Genomic DNA, 15,442 nt, shown 5'->3' with positions numbered 1-15,442 from the left:
TTGACTTCCTGCATCTGCTTCCGGACAATAACAATATTCCCATGATATTCATATAATAAAGCTTTGACCGCAGCTGTGATTTTATAACAGTCAATTTAACAAATGTAATGAAGTGAGGAAATCAAATCAACCAAGAAAGCTGTGTTTTATAAAATCTCTGTCATTACTCTGAGGAGAAACTACATTCCAAAGAAATGGGATTTTTTTGTTATATCATTATTGAAAGTCTTCTTGCCATCTGCAGATAATCAAAGATGTTGTACAGAAAGTATTTGCTGAGATCAGATTTTATCAAGCATATGACCACTTAATTGCAATCAGAGGTTTGGCATTGGCACAAATAACACAGCAATCCCCCCCAAGGGAGATTCACGGAAAAATCTTGCATAACGACAGTAATGCTGTTGGCAATTTGAGGATTATTGTCCAAATACACAATGTGTGCAGAAAACCCCATAATGTTGAATCATGTGGCCCACTACTTGGTCCTTTTGAAGGCCAAACTGAAACACTTGTCTAACTCCACTATTGTGAGTGACTCCTTGGTTCGTCACACAAATAACACAAGAATTATGTCATACAAATGGCCTGTTAGCAGATGTGGTTTGAGACAAAAACCACACATACAACCCACACATTCACATACGATGCCACGTCTATCTGTGTTTTGACAGGAGGAGGCCTCGGGGGATGACGACCTGCCAGTGCCTGAAGCTTTTCTTTCTTTTTTTTTAACTAACTTCTCACTAGAGGTCTGGGAAACCTCACATCTGAAACCCTCAAAACAAATTTCCCAGGACTTTTAATGACTACATATCAGCTTACCTGATTATACCCACTGGGGAACACAAAGATGCTCTCCTTAAACCACCATGCACACTGTGGGAACTACCTCCTACTCTTGCCCTGGCAGATTCAGCTTGTAAATAAAGACGTGTTCTTGTCTCACACACAAAAATGCAAAACTGCGCCACAAGTGTCCACATCCTTCTCCTTAATTATAGACACGAAGCCTCAATCACTTGCACGACATTCCCGGAATATTTCAGGTTATAGTAAAGAAAACTCTAAAAGTTCACTTGACCAATGGGAGTAACTTGTTGCCGAACACTGCAGCAGCATTCTGTGCTAAATTTGTGTGAAGGAATAAAGAAGCTCTTTCATACGCTAATGCCACTCACAGGGGCACGCCCATGTTTTGTATATATATTTAGATTTGAGAAATGTGAGCTATGCCTCTCACTCCATCTTTAGGGGAAAACAATTTTAGGATTCTCCAGACATGCCAGGGGATTTAAAGAATGTTTATTTGTATTTTTTTCAGTTACGGTGTCTCGTCTGCGCCCATATAGGATTTAAACCAAACAATACAGGCCCCTGCAACCCCTCCTTAAAATAAGTCCCAATCCCCTTGACCCAAATTCCACCACAGCAGGATGGATGTGGACCCACCCCCTTCCCAAGGCACACACTCATGCAAACACAATGGCCTTTCTAACCCGCTCTGGCCTCCGACAATAAAAGAAAGGGGGGTGGTCGACTTTCCTATTATCAAGACACGCTGCAGTTGGGAGTTTGTCGTCTTTTACTTAAAACTGATGTAAAGTTGGGGAAAAAGTCCGCGCCCAAGTAACTTATATGATACATCAGTGTCACATGGCAGCGGGGCTCCGTCCCACATGTGTTTAATTTAAAGGGCACTTGTCGAATCACACTGTTGAGTGAGCGGGTCAGGGCAAGAATACACAAGCATTGTGTAAACACAAGTCACCAAGCAAACAGTTATCCAATATGAAACCACTGCTTTTAATTGGCCGACCCAAAGTCAGCTTAACTATGTATATAATTACACATTTCAATGTAGTTCTGGTGCGCTGAAGAATTTGTGTGTGAAGACGAATGTGTGTGTGTGTGTGTGTGTGTGTGTGTGTGTGTGTGTGGGAGGGGTCAAACTGTTGGTAAACCAGACGAGGCCACGTGTATCTACACAGACAATAAAACAGGAATCATGTTGATTTAACACACTCCTGGAATCTCTCCCAGTCTTTTTGATCTTTGTTTTCCGGAGGGTTTTTTTCCTGCTTCGAACACAACTGTTAACATTTGATTTGGGCGGGTGGGGGAGTAAATGTGAGGAGAGTAGGGGGGGTGGTGGTCTTTTGAATAACGACTGTACCAGAAAGAATGCGAGCGTGAGGGGTGAGGCTGCAGGGGGTGAGCAGGGGACAGTTAAGGAGATGGAGGGATAGGGTGGTGGGAGGGGGTTTCTGCCCTGAGGCTGCAGCCCTAACTCACTTTAGAGGGTGTTACATATCTGAGACACACACACACACACATTCATAGCTGGGATGCGTCTCTCTGTGGTGAAGACAGGCTTTGTTTACGGGTGTGAAAGGCATTTGGTAAGGTGATGCCCTCGCATTAAATATCATCACCGCAGCCAAAAAAAACCTCAAACAATTGTTGTAAATCTACCCCAGTGAGCTCAGATTTCTGATGTGGCTGTGGCTGTGCGTGCGTGCGTGCGTGCGTGCGTGCGTGCGTGTGTGTTGAATGCCAGCCATTCTTCCTGTTGTTTACACACTTTGCCCCAAATTAATGCAAATCCCTGTTATGATTATTGTCGTCTGGAGCAGAAGCCCTTGAAACAAAAGATGTCGGTCAAAAAAAAAGAGGGCAAGGAGACACAACACCCCCCCAGACCACCTCACCCTCCCCCAACAGGACCCCTTCCACTGACCCCCCCCAACCACCACCACCACCACCCCCTCCCTCTCTCTGCATCAAAGGTGTGGTCGAAGTGTCTCCTTGGCTCCGGGTGGGGGGGTTGGGGGGGTCTCCTCTGCACATCCAACACCCAAATACCTCTGTTATCTAACTCACGCCGAGCCAGAGTCTGCTGCAGCGGCGTGCTCACAGAAAACCTGTTTGTTTATGTGTAAACGATAAAGCTCTGGTATTCCACTCATTCACCGAAACCAAAACCTGCGGGTCGAGCAAGACACCCCCAAAACCCCTGCTCCATTTCAACCATCACTCCCAGTTATAAGGCCTGAAGAAGAATTGGTCTTGGCATGTAATTAATTCCATACGCCCCTCTCTCTCTCTCTCTCCTCCCTCCTTCTCTATCCCTCTAAACTGAATAAGCCCACTGGGAATTAGGATCCCACTCTAATCTAATGAAATACTTCACATGACGGGATGCATGGGAGCTGGTTCGGACGGACGAGCTAAAAGGAGGCTTTGAAAAATATTTCTGTGAATTGGTGGCTCATGTATATTTCTATCGGGGCAGCTGTCACCGTGTGAAATTCTTTTCCCACCAAAGGAGGCTTTGTGGGATGTAAACCCCCCCCCAAAAGTTCACTCTGAAGTTTGTCTAAGGCGGAGACGGCGGTTACGTGACAGGAAAAGTTTGTGCAGTGGATAAACATTTTTTTCTTTTACTACAGGGCTACTGAAAAATGGGATGATTCAGAGTTCATACGAAACCACTGGTGATGGAGGGAGAATGATGAATTACCACTTGATGATCGAGGCTCAAAAACAGAATTTAAAAACCAGTTTAAATTGAATGAAATTGAACAAAACGACAATAAATATATATGATTTCACACATTTTCTTCCACAATGAGTCTCTGGTGGTCAAAGCAAAACCACCTCCAACTGAAATCCCTCTCTCGTGCCGGAACATCCACAAACCACAATGAGTAACCACACCCTCAGGACAACAATGCCTCCGGCTGCACTCACTCATGTGAGCAGAAAACAGTTGCTTTTGGTTTTGTTTTTCCTACGTTTATCTAAAGAAAAGATTTAAAGCCACAGAAATGACGAAAAGGCCAGATTCTAAATTGAACTGGCACAAGCAGCCACAAAGTTTGCATTCATGTTGGACAGATCACCGCAGGGTTAAAAGTTTGGGATGAGGCCCTTTTTGCTTACCTGTTAGAGTAATTGTTCCAAGCATTTGTAAAACGACCAAAAAGCCTTCCTCCAAAAAAAAAAAATTCTAAAATAAAAAAGGTTAAAAAAAATATAAATCTTTTTTTAAAGTATTGTATTTACTGTCTTTACTGTTTCCCTTCACTCGTCTGCACGCTCTTCAAAATGTGAGATCTGCTCGGCTCCGTCTTAACTCCTGAAACTCTGAGGTGCAGAAGCTGTGTGTCTCTCTTTCTCTTCTTCTCTGAGTGTCTCCCTCTCTCTTCCAGCGCTTCTCGGTCAGTATGACCAGAGAGGAGGGCTCCACACACATTTCAACAGACTGACACACATGTCATGTTGGGACCACCCCTGCCTCCCTCATGCCTCCCACCTCCCTCTCCTTTCTTCAGCTGTTCTGAATGAGCAAACCCCCCCTCCCCTGCCTCACACACACACACACACAAACACACACACACAGACACCCCCCTACCCCCACCATCCTCCTCCTTCCTTCTCCGACTCGCTCTCCCTCAGACCTCCAACCCAGGGATGACTGGAGCTCATCATGTGATCTTTCACTGGACCATTTATCTCCCACTATTGTATATGTTCAAACCCCATCACACATGCACATTGTTTCTTTTGGGTAGGGGGTCTCTACTGTCCCCCCCCCCCTCTCCTGGCCTTAATATCCAAATGTGTCCTCTTTTAAAGGCAACTGGAGACCACTCTTCTATCCACCTTTTCTCTTCCTTGACCAGGCTTTCCCCCATATCTTATGTCACTAGTCATGTAGAGGAATGTTGAAACTGGCGAGCAAGAGGGAATTTCACGATTTCATTTGGACACAAAACTCTCCATTTGTTCTTAATTGGAAATGGGTGATTTGTATCCGTTTAAAGTGAAATTAATAGAGAAGCACCATCCAGAAACTGTTTGAAGAGTGGTTCATACCAAGGACCTCAGAACGGGGGTGCCATCGCGTTGCCGCCTGCTCCCTCTGAATGTTAATGGGCCCCTCTCAATTACTCCAGTGCAGACACATTTAATTCAGCTTTTGTCTCGGGGGGTGGAGGGGCCAGGAGGAATGCAGATAAATCCTCAGGTACATACCAGGATAATCAGATCTGTCACACGTTAGCATTGTCCCAGAGGAATGTGTGAGTTCCATATAGAAGGCTCCCAAATAGGTGATAACAGCAGTAATCAAGTAGCGTCTGAGCGCGGCCCCCCTCACCCAACACTGGGAGTGTGTTGTGCTTTAAAATGTTATTCAACAAATCTAATCGGCAAAAGTTTCAGTGTGTTCCAGCAGCGTTTGAACCTCAAACCCAACCAAACATCATCATTTCAAATCAAATCAGGGCAAAACGAGAAAACACCGAACGAGACAAAAAACACATCCGAGAACAAATAATCGGATTTTCTCTTTATCCGACACCACTTCCTGTGAGTCTCTTCAGATCCACTGAATGGAAACGGGCGTGAATACCAAGGTCTTTGGCCATGAATGGAGAGCTTCATGGTTTTTTTTAATCAGAGCTGGCGGAGGAGGAGAAGGAGCGGAGGGGTTCGGAGGGACAGAAGATACAGTCGCAGATCTAATGAGACACGTTCAGGAGAAGTTCCCGGGGAAATGAAATCTTGCTTTTCTTATGTTAAGAGAGAATTAGGCATAAATACACATTGCGAGAATACTCTTAACTGTAAAAGTTAAATCCCATGGCTGCATCATGAAAGACTCATTCATGTGATCACACTCATTTACAAAGAATTTCACCCTGACATGCCGCTTCTCGGTTTTTGGATGTGACTCATGTCAGGTTCACTACATTTGCACTTTCTCTTCACAATGAGACGAGCACAGCATTGAGCTGAGTGGACAGTGAGTCAGACTGAGGGGAATTTAAAGGTTGGATGAGAGTATCTTGGCTGGGTCGGCCCGCATCTTCCTGTTTCCCGCCCAACTTCCTTCATATGACTCATGCACATCAGTCACATTCCATACATACAGAGGGGTTTTAATTCAGGCACATACAAAGCCTCAGGCTACACTGAGTTATATGGGAAATATTATAGCAATGAAGTTCCCAGTAATTACAGGACAAGGCGGCTATTCTCATAAAATATCACATATAAATCACATATCATAGAAATACAGACATCCTATGTGAAGACCAGGTCTGAATTCATCCAGTGTAATAATAATAATAATCGACTGTTTACCTCAGATCTTCATTGTTAAGTGTGAAAGATTAAAATATTTCCTCTGGATGATAGATTCATTTATTACTGTGAAATAAACACCAAATAAACAAGTAGAGTAATTCTCTTCACTCCCATAAATGTGTTTCTTCTCTTTATCTTCTCTTGGTTTCAGTGCTAATTTCATTTACATCTCAAACCCTGAAAATAAAAGGTTGTTTAAATTCACAGAACCTTGTCATAAATTAGAAAATATGGTATGAGTATTGAAATGTCTGGTTTTCCAGAACCACAGACCAAAACCAAATACTAATATTCAGTTTGCTATCATATGTAACAAGGAATATCATGAAATATTCAGATTTGAGAAGACGGCACCACAGACTTTAGTTGATAACTGTAGTTATCGATTTGCTTTCCGTCATTAGATCAATTGATTCCCAGGGAATAATTCATGGATCTGGATGAGAAAAAATCTGGCATAATTAGAGGACTGATATTTATGAGTGTTTGCAATTTGATTGAATTTAAGGGTCTCTCCTTGGCAGCCGCTCCAACGAGTGCCATCCTAGTGTTTTTTCTTTTATTAGATAAATGGTCACTTGAATGAAACAAACTCTGGTCACAACACTTGACTGTAATGGTAAATAGTAAACTGTAATGTATTTCATATCTTTAAACTGCGTCTGTTGACTTGCGTCTGCACAACCCAGGGCCAAGTCTGTGGGGGTGACGCCCCACATATCTGGATAAATCAGAAAACATGCCTGAGTTCAGGAATGTTTGAGGAGGGGTCTTGAATAGTGGGGCGGGTGGGGGGTGGGGGTGCTGCGCAGGGCCGCCTTTTGGTGGCCTGTAAAGAAGCGCATGACATCATCGGACAGCAGAGGAGAAAGCCCCTCCTCCTCCTCTTCCAAGAACTGGATGGGATGATGTTGAAATAATTGGAGGAAAGGGAAACGAGGGATGTGAGTGATGTGTGAAAACGCAGGAGATCAGAGAGATTCTTCCTCCAGTACTTCTCCTTTCTTGTCCATTTAAAAAAAATGTTTCTCCTCCTTTCACACTGTCCTTTTTTCTCCCCCGAATCCACACTCCAGTCTTCTTTAATCCCTCCGCGGCTCCACCACTTTCTCCTCCTCAATCCTCTGTCCTCACGAGCCCCCTTCCCACCCCTCCTCCGGTCTGTGTGTGGGCCGGAGGGATGGCTGGTTAAGAATGTCGGACAGGGAACCGGTCTTTTCTTGACGTCGCCGTTTCCTCTTCCCTTTGCACGTTTCCTCGAGTTATGCCTCATTCTGTACCCCGCACGGCGTGTCCACAAACCCTTCCGCCTTTTCTTGTTCAGATTCAGATGACGTGATGTCACGCTATGAGATGATGACTGTGGCGGTGAGGTCTCACATTCGAGGATTTCGTGACCATCTTTTGTTTATTATTGCTCTAAAACAATGGGGGTCATGTTTACAGCTTTCAGCACTGAGAGGGGAGGTCCATAAAAATCTAAATTGTCTTGCACGCAAACTGACTACAATGAAATCGGAGATGAAGTATGTCTGCCTCTGTTATTGTTTGTCTTCTAAGCTGTCGAGTTAAAGTCCTACAACCTAAAGAGGTGCGTCTAAACTGGGGTGTAGAGCAGCGACAATCCCTTCCAGTGTATGTTTATCCAGCCTTTGCCATCTGCTGTGCTTGTCTTCACGTTTTCCCCTGCATTCCTGAAATATTTGCACCAGGAATTTGGCATTCCAGTTGTTGTTAAGCATCATCTTGTCTTCTTTTAAAAGACTGGATGTAAAAATGGGGAAGGCGAGATCCAGAGAAACCAGATCCTGATGCTTCAAACGGGCCTTGGAAATGGTCGACAAAGGACTTCTCCACTGCTAAATAATCCAGCTGGTTTGACCAGGGTGTTAGTTTGAAGTGGGTCTATGCTGAACTCTGGAGAGACGCCGTTAAAAAAACCAAATATGTTGTGAGTAAAAACGCCAAGTTTGAATCTTGCTCAAGTCCGAAAAAGGGGCTCATGTGGACTGCGTGCCAAAACGAGACGGCTCCCACTCCCCACGCAGCTGTATCTCATGAGAACTCCACCGAAAAAATGTTCCTCACAATAGCTCTTATCCTTCAAGCTCTTCCTGCCTGCTTATCCATCTTCCTTACCTCAGACTGAGCTCTGCTTTACATTACAATCTGGCAGAGCTCCATTAAATCCACACGCAAACAAACGCTCGTCTGAAGAGGCCATTAAATCCAGAAAAAACGATTTTTCCTGAATGGAGTCAGATCGTTTTTGTTTCCACGACAGTTTTTGTATTTTTTTAATGACTTTTCTAGAAACCAACTTTGGTAACTTAAGTCTGTTCAAGCCGGGACGTTCATCGTTCATGAATCGTTATCGAGGTAAAAGTTTGAAATAATCGTGATGTTGATTTGAAGTGGTATCGCCCAGCTCAAGGTTCTACAGAGGAAGTATGCAGCCCCCTCAGTGGACAATTGAATAATAAAAGTGTCATTTCATTCTCCATAGCTTGGTGTCCATCACTGGAAATGCACAGGTCTGCAGCTTATGGAGACGACAGTGTGTTACCTGCAGTAAAGTCATTATTCAAACTCCAGCCTAAGTTAACCCGGTCATCTCATGTTTAGAAACTACCACCACCCACTCACCCCCGGCCCCCAACTTCAACAGGTGCCTTCCGATGACCATCTATACACACAGTAGTGGGGTAGGGGGTTTGCTTTAAAAAAAAATGTCTATAGAATGTATATAAAAATTATGATGTGACCACAAAAGTGACTTGTTAACAACTTTATCTGTTCCAGAACAATCTGTTCACTGGGAACCATTCTCTGGGCCAGTAACACAATATTTTCCATGGCTGTTTCCACTGTTATTACACGTTAATGTGACCCATCTGTGTTACATGGTCTATTCAAACACATAAGACACATATTATTTAAATGTCTTACCTGATCATACACCAATAAACACATTTAAATTTAACAAAGACATATCTTTGGTGTTACTACAGACGTAAATAAACTGGGTGTTGATCAGTTTTTGTCGGACGACGATCACTTTTAAGTGTCCGCACCAGTGCACCCCCACTAATTTGAGATTCATTTTGTGCTGGAGCTGAGCCCGACACGGCAGATCTGTGCGGTATCAAATACCCAGTATCAAGAATATTACTTTTTAATTCTTCCATCTGACACAAATGAAAAACTTCACCTCACTGACACATTCTTGGCACCTATTGAAGGAAGATTTTATCATTAATTTCAAGGTAAAAAAAAAAAGACTTCTTATAGTTTATGGATACTTGATGCATTGTAAGAGGGGGTCTATTAAAGCAGGAGGAGGAGGAGGGGTCAGTTACATTCCTGCTCCATTCTCTCAGTCCTCCATGTGCCTGGGGGAGGTACAGGGTTGAGGAGAGGGAGATTAGGTTCCCTGATGCCGGGAAAGATGAGAGAGAGGAGTGCCTGCAGAAACAAGTGGGTCCTGGGGGTCCGAGGGCCCTGGTCAGGGCCAACTCTGAGTTTGACTCATTACTGTAATTCTTGACCCTGTAGGAGTACTGCCTGAATACTGCTGAGCGGGTTAGTTTCGTTATTACAAATGATCTGGTTGTGACTGGGATGCATAATTAGACATCGTGCACTCTGCATGTCCAGTGTTCCTGAACTTTTGGTTTCTAGATGAACACTCAAAAGTACAGACTATTGAAAAATAAAAACAGCTTAAATAAAACAACTGTGGTTCTGAGACACAATATAAGTATATACACTATATACCTGCATACCATATATAAATATAGACCAATCAAAAACACATCTTCAAAAGTCTAAAATGTCTTGTTTTTCATCTATCTATGAGAAATTTGTGCAAATCAATAATTTTTCAAACAGAATTTTTTTAAATATTCATAACACTAAATTGCTCGCTCGTAGTATTAAAGTCACAAAACCACACTAAAGAATTAGCAAGAACACAGTTGATAATTCAGCTGATAAAGAGCCAGATATTTCCATCAGGAGTTAAATACCTGTATTTGTATCGAACATATCCAGTCGCATTCACCCATTTACACACACATTCATACAGCGCTACTATCACACACCATTCATACACTATTGGCCTTCAGGTGCAATATGGAGTTCAGTATCTTTCAAAACTTCAGAATGCTACAGAAAGAGCCGGGGATCGAACCTCTCGTTAGTGGACGACTCGACTGATCCACAGCCGCTCCTTTAAAGTTCCCTTCATCAGGGGGCCAGAAACATGTGAATGCTCCCTTTGCTTCGGCTGAATGTGCGATAGTAGGTTTTGGCAAGAAAATCAACGATCACACGTCAGTCAACTTCTCTGGGCTTCGGATCTAATCAATTAGAATGAATTGAACTAAATTCCACTTTTCCTCGTTTCAAAAGCACAAGGCTCTAGATGGGACGCTGCGGTGTTTGGTATGAGTCAAAGCAGAAGGAGCACGACTGTATGATGTCAGTGTTTTAATAGACCATCTGATTCCACTTGTCTGCGTCCTTGCATTCGGTTACTGCACTTTGTATTTTAGCAGAAGGAGGAAGACGAAAAATAACGTCTGTAAACAGTTTACAGGCTGAGGCAACTGTTGACAAATGGCGGCTCACTAATAGAGCTCACTCATCCTGCTCTGCCCTGGAGTGTATCCTTGAAGCACCCACTACATAACAAGGGACTACATCAAATATGCAGCGCAGATGAACATAATTGAGCGAGCGACTGGACAGTGATGGATCTGGAGGGAGCGAGGGGCTTTCAAGCACTCACATCCACAGGTCTGCCGCCCTAACGCGCTCCTCCGGGATCAGCTTCCTTTCTCCGATGCGGAGACAAATCACCCGGTGTCTCACAGCTGCTTGATGGATCAGCGTCTGCACACACCTACGGCACGGTTTCGAGTACACTGGAACAGCTTATTAGGAATTGTCGGCCTTAATGTGCATTGTCAGTTGGAATGTACCAGGAATCGGGCCAAAAGGAACAATCTGGCAGCTGGATTGTGTTACGATGACCGTACGGCGTGAATCCATACTGGTGGAGATCAGACAGAGTTGAAGTGAGGGGCGGGGTCCCTTCCTCTGGCGTGATGAACATTTTGGCAGCAGGACTTTGTGCGTCCCCGGAGACGAGCCTGAGTAAGTCCATCCCGCCATGAAATCATGGCCACGTGCAGAAACACACACACACATACACACTTCCAGTACACTCAGAGAGCTATATATCCACCTTGTAAAAGATTACACCTGCAACCAAAAATAAAAACGTAGCACTCAGGGACTCCAGGCGATCATTTCTGACAATTCATGACACACACAGGGCCAACACACAGTACGTCTGCTTCACATTGCACAGTGTTGTCATCATTGGTTAGTACTTCATCTTCTTTAACTATCCACGGTTGGATCGTGGTGGCATGAGGCTCAGCGGGGTGTTCCAGATGTTCCTCTCCCCCAGCCACGCTTTCCGGCTCCTCCTGGAGGATTTTGGGGCGCTCCCTGGTCAGATGCGATATGTAGCACCTCCAGCAAATTCTGGGTCTATATCCTAGGGTCTCCCCCGAGTTGTGCATGTCCAGGAAACCCCCAATAGAAGACGCCCAGGAGGAGGCATCCTAACAAGATGTCCGAACCTCCTCGACTGCCCCGTTTCGACTCGAAGGAGAAGCGTCTCTCTGAGCTCCCTCCAGATGTTGGAACTCATCACCTTATTGTCAAGGCTACATCCAAACTATTACGTTTTCATTTGAAAAAACACCAACTGTGTCCAAACTGCTCTAGAGGTTTAGAGCTGCTAAAACAGAGAAGTTTGAAAAGGACGCAAATGTATCAGGGGTGATCATTTACCACCCGTCACTTCTAATCTGTGCGAGGGGGGGGGAGTGAAGTAAGACATTTTCTTTCCTGTAAAATGTCAAAAAAAACAACAGCTTTACTTCGCCAGTTGCCACAGCCCCCGAGGCATTTTTCCAACAGCTCGTTTTTCTGTTAGAGATTTGGTTTGTAAAGAGGAAAGCTGCGACAACCGAGGAGCGTATTACTTAAAAACAAGATAAGATGATTAAAGTTTCAGATTTTCTATTGATCAAATGCAAAGATTTCAGCACAACTACGATACACTGAGATTTTAAATTGGACACTGCTCCTGGATCATATGACACTGATTCGCACACATGCTTTAATGAATGAGGTAAATGAACAGTTTTTATGTGGTGAACCGCACCCATAAGGTCCCTTGAGCAAACAGACGTGCAGCCTGAGAGCTACGACTGATGCCCAGTGTTCCCACAAACCAACACAAGCAGCGACACACACACACACACACACACACACACACACACACACACACACACACACACACACACACACACACACACACACACACACACACACACACACACACACACACACACACACACACACACACACACTCAGTCAGCATTATCTCCCTCTCAAGCCTTCCAGAAAACTTCATCTGTCCTCCCTCGCAGCCGTCGGGGAGGGACCGCCAACTCTCCGGCCAGTGAATTACATCAGCTATGATGTCATCCATTGGGCTGCCACTGCACCCCCCCCTACGCCCACGCCCGAGATACAAGCAGCTCAAGGACACATGCAAACATTCAGCCTCGAGTGCACGACTACACAGAATACACAGCACTTACCGGATCTTACTTTCAATAATGACGGTAACCTGAGAAAGATCTACTTAAATAAAACCCTAATTTACTGCTGTAGAAAAAATAAATCTAGATAGAGAGACTGTTTCCATCTGACAAAAACGAATATGTCTCTTTCTTTGTCATCGTTTGTAGGAATTATGCACTTTAGTTGGACACAATACGTGGCTCCATCATTCACATTGACTGTGTTTATGTCTTAAGCTGCTCTCAGACAGGGACTGATGTCCAGACGTTTTCCCGAAGTGTTCCGCGCGGGGGGGGGGGTTATGTGAGAACGCTTTCCCTTCTTACCCACGAGTAGAATGTCTGGAAAACGTCACAGTGAGCCCACGTGACAATACAGCGGGAAAATGTCTGTGATCGAGTGCAAAACGGAAGAATACGAATATAAAAAGGGGCGCCATACACGTAGAAGACACAGAAGAAGATGAACGAGATTCGAGAGATTTTGGCGATAAGAGCCGATGCCTGTGTCAATGTGCTGGAAACACAAACAGAGGATTTCTGCAGAAAAGCCCATGCATGATATCCTGCCTCCTGCTCGCGTGCATCTCACTCGGACCATCTCCTGCTGCACTCCTCACATGTGAAAGTCAAACTCCAGAAAAACACAAATTGTATTTTTCCCTCTTTGTCTATTTTTACTCCTTGTTGCTCCTTCCTCTTCCCTTCAGAAGAAGAAACTTCTCTAAGTGGTCGACTCAAAACTCTGTCTCTATGTAATATTTATTCAGTTCCTTTCTGAGGAATAAGCTGGTGTAAACTCTGCATACCTCCGCCCCAGGCCTCCTCTCTGTGCTTTTTCCCGGCCAATCCAGCACCCGCAGAAGGTTAAAACAGACTTTAAGAAGGATTTTCAAACTGCGTTTCAGCCAATTTGTTATCTACGTTTTATACAAAACTCGAGGGCCTCCCGAGAAGAAGTCCCAAAGCAGCAACGGCCGCACATTTCCTCTTCCACCGTACCGAGTAACAACAAAAACAAGCAACCTCGGAGCTTGGATTCAGCCTTTTTATGAAATTCTTTTCTCTTATTTAAATTGTTTTTTTTTTCTGCCCTGCATTTACAGGATTTCCAAACAACCAAAACACGAGAGTTTCCACATCCCGTTTTTCCAGGGCGCAGTCACCTCGTGTGAACCGGCAGCTCCGGTGTTTGTGTTCTCAGAGCAGTCGACTACTGACGGACATGCTGGAAAACGTAACTCCACACCATCCGCATTCTTTGATGCAACTTTAAACAAATAAATCCCAGAAACTTAATCAAACAGACCACGACAGATGATAGAGGTCGAATATTTCTACTGTAACGCTTGTCCTGCATTCACACAGTCGAACTACGCTTTAGACTAATTGATGCTCCCACTGATAATGACCATAAGAGCAGTCGAGTCCAATGTTATCGTCTATCATTCATTTAATTCTGGTCTGCAAATTATCCGTACTGTTTTCAGACATCTGGATAACTGGGCCGTACATTTTCTGGAGTTTGTCTTTCACATACGAAGAACGAATCTCGTTGTCTCGACATCTTCGGGCGATGTCTTCTGTACATGTATGCCTCCTCTTCTCAACCCTGAGTTCTCCTGCTGCACTTTCACTTGGACGTTTTTTCCGGACATTTTACTTGGGGGCGCACCAGGAAGAATTCCAGAAAATGTCTGGCTGACACAGACAAACAGCCCCTCCAGAGAATTTCAGGAAAATGTCTGGACTTCGGTACAGGTCTGAAAACAGCTCCAGGCCGCACATGTTGCGATGTTTCTCCACAGGGTTGGAGCTCGAACTGTAAACACTCTGGCATACCTGATATCGAGGAACGATGATTGTGTGCATGCACGTGTGTGTGTGTGTGTGTGTGCACGCTCATGTGTCAGTCTTTTGATCTGCAGCTCGTCTTTTGTTGTCTTTTTGGGTTGTTATCAGAGGGATTCTTCTTTTCTCTTCCTGTCTCCCACAATGCTTCGCTGGCGTTATCAGGCTGCGGTGCTGGGATGTGAAACTCCTCCACGTCTTTCACTCCTCTATCATCTCTCTTTCTGTCCATAGTGTATCTCCCTTCCCTTCACTCCCCTGCATGCGCTCCTTTAACTCTGATACCCTGAAGCTCTTTCACGGCTCCAGCTGTTGTCTGTTGTTTGTCTCCTGGTTTTATTCTCACTAGTGAGACTCTGCGATGCACAAATATCATCTCCTCAACCCTGTACCTCCCCCAATATCAAGTAAGTTGTAAAATTGATTGGTCAGAACGTTCAAATTTCATATTTTCCATTCAACGTGGGTCGAGTTGGGTCTCGTAGCTGTAACGGGCCTATTTGTGAATATGCCTGAATGAAGATCTAGAAGAGAGAGGGGCTGCTGCATATTCATTTTGCCCGATCAAATCACTTGGGCAGAAATCACAGATGGTTTTCAGCAACTTCTTTTATACAAGCCGGAGCACAAGGGATACTGCAACTCATTTTTGCCTAAAATAACCAGAACACAGCCCATCTGCGTTAGACGATAAAATACAAGTTGTGTACTTGAAAGCTTCTGTTGATGAACAAGATCTAATCATTCCTGTAGAACACATCTTTCTA

The 15,442-nt window shown here is 44.3% G+C and overlaps 1 protein-coding gene across 2 annotated transcripts in view; it reads right to left on the bottom strand.

The window, feature by feature from the left end:
- akap12b (A kinase (PRKA) anchor protein 12b) overlaps window positions 1–15,442 on the bottom strand; it is a 44,825-nt gene that overhangs the window by 8,335 nt on the left and 21,048 nt on the right. The window contains exon 1 of one of the 2 annotated variants that reach the window (XM_035143350.2): window positions 3,946–4,253. The exons of the other annotated variant lie outside the window; for it this stretch is intronic. Coding sequence (XP_034999241.2) covers window positions 3,946–3,970 — 25 coding nt within the window. The 5' untranslated portion in view covers window positions 3,971–4,253. Of the gene's footprint in view, window positions 1–3,945; window positions 4,254–15,442 lie in introns of those variants that run through there. 2 annotated transcript variants of the gene reach the window in all.

Source organism: Hippoglossus stenolepis, chromosome 20 (assembly GCF_022539355.2).
Source record: "Hippoglossus stenolepis isolate QCI-W04-F060 chromosome 20, HSTE1.2, whole genome shotgun sequence".
NCBI classification, from domain to species: Eukaryota; Metazoa; Chordata; class Actinopteri; order Pleuronectiformes; family Pleuronectidae; genus Hippoglossus; species Hippoglossus stenolepis.
Note: the sequence above shows the minus strand (reverse complement) of the source record. Positions and strands in the feature narration are given on the sequence as shown.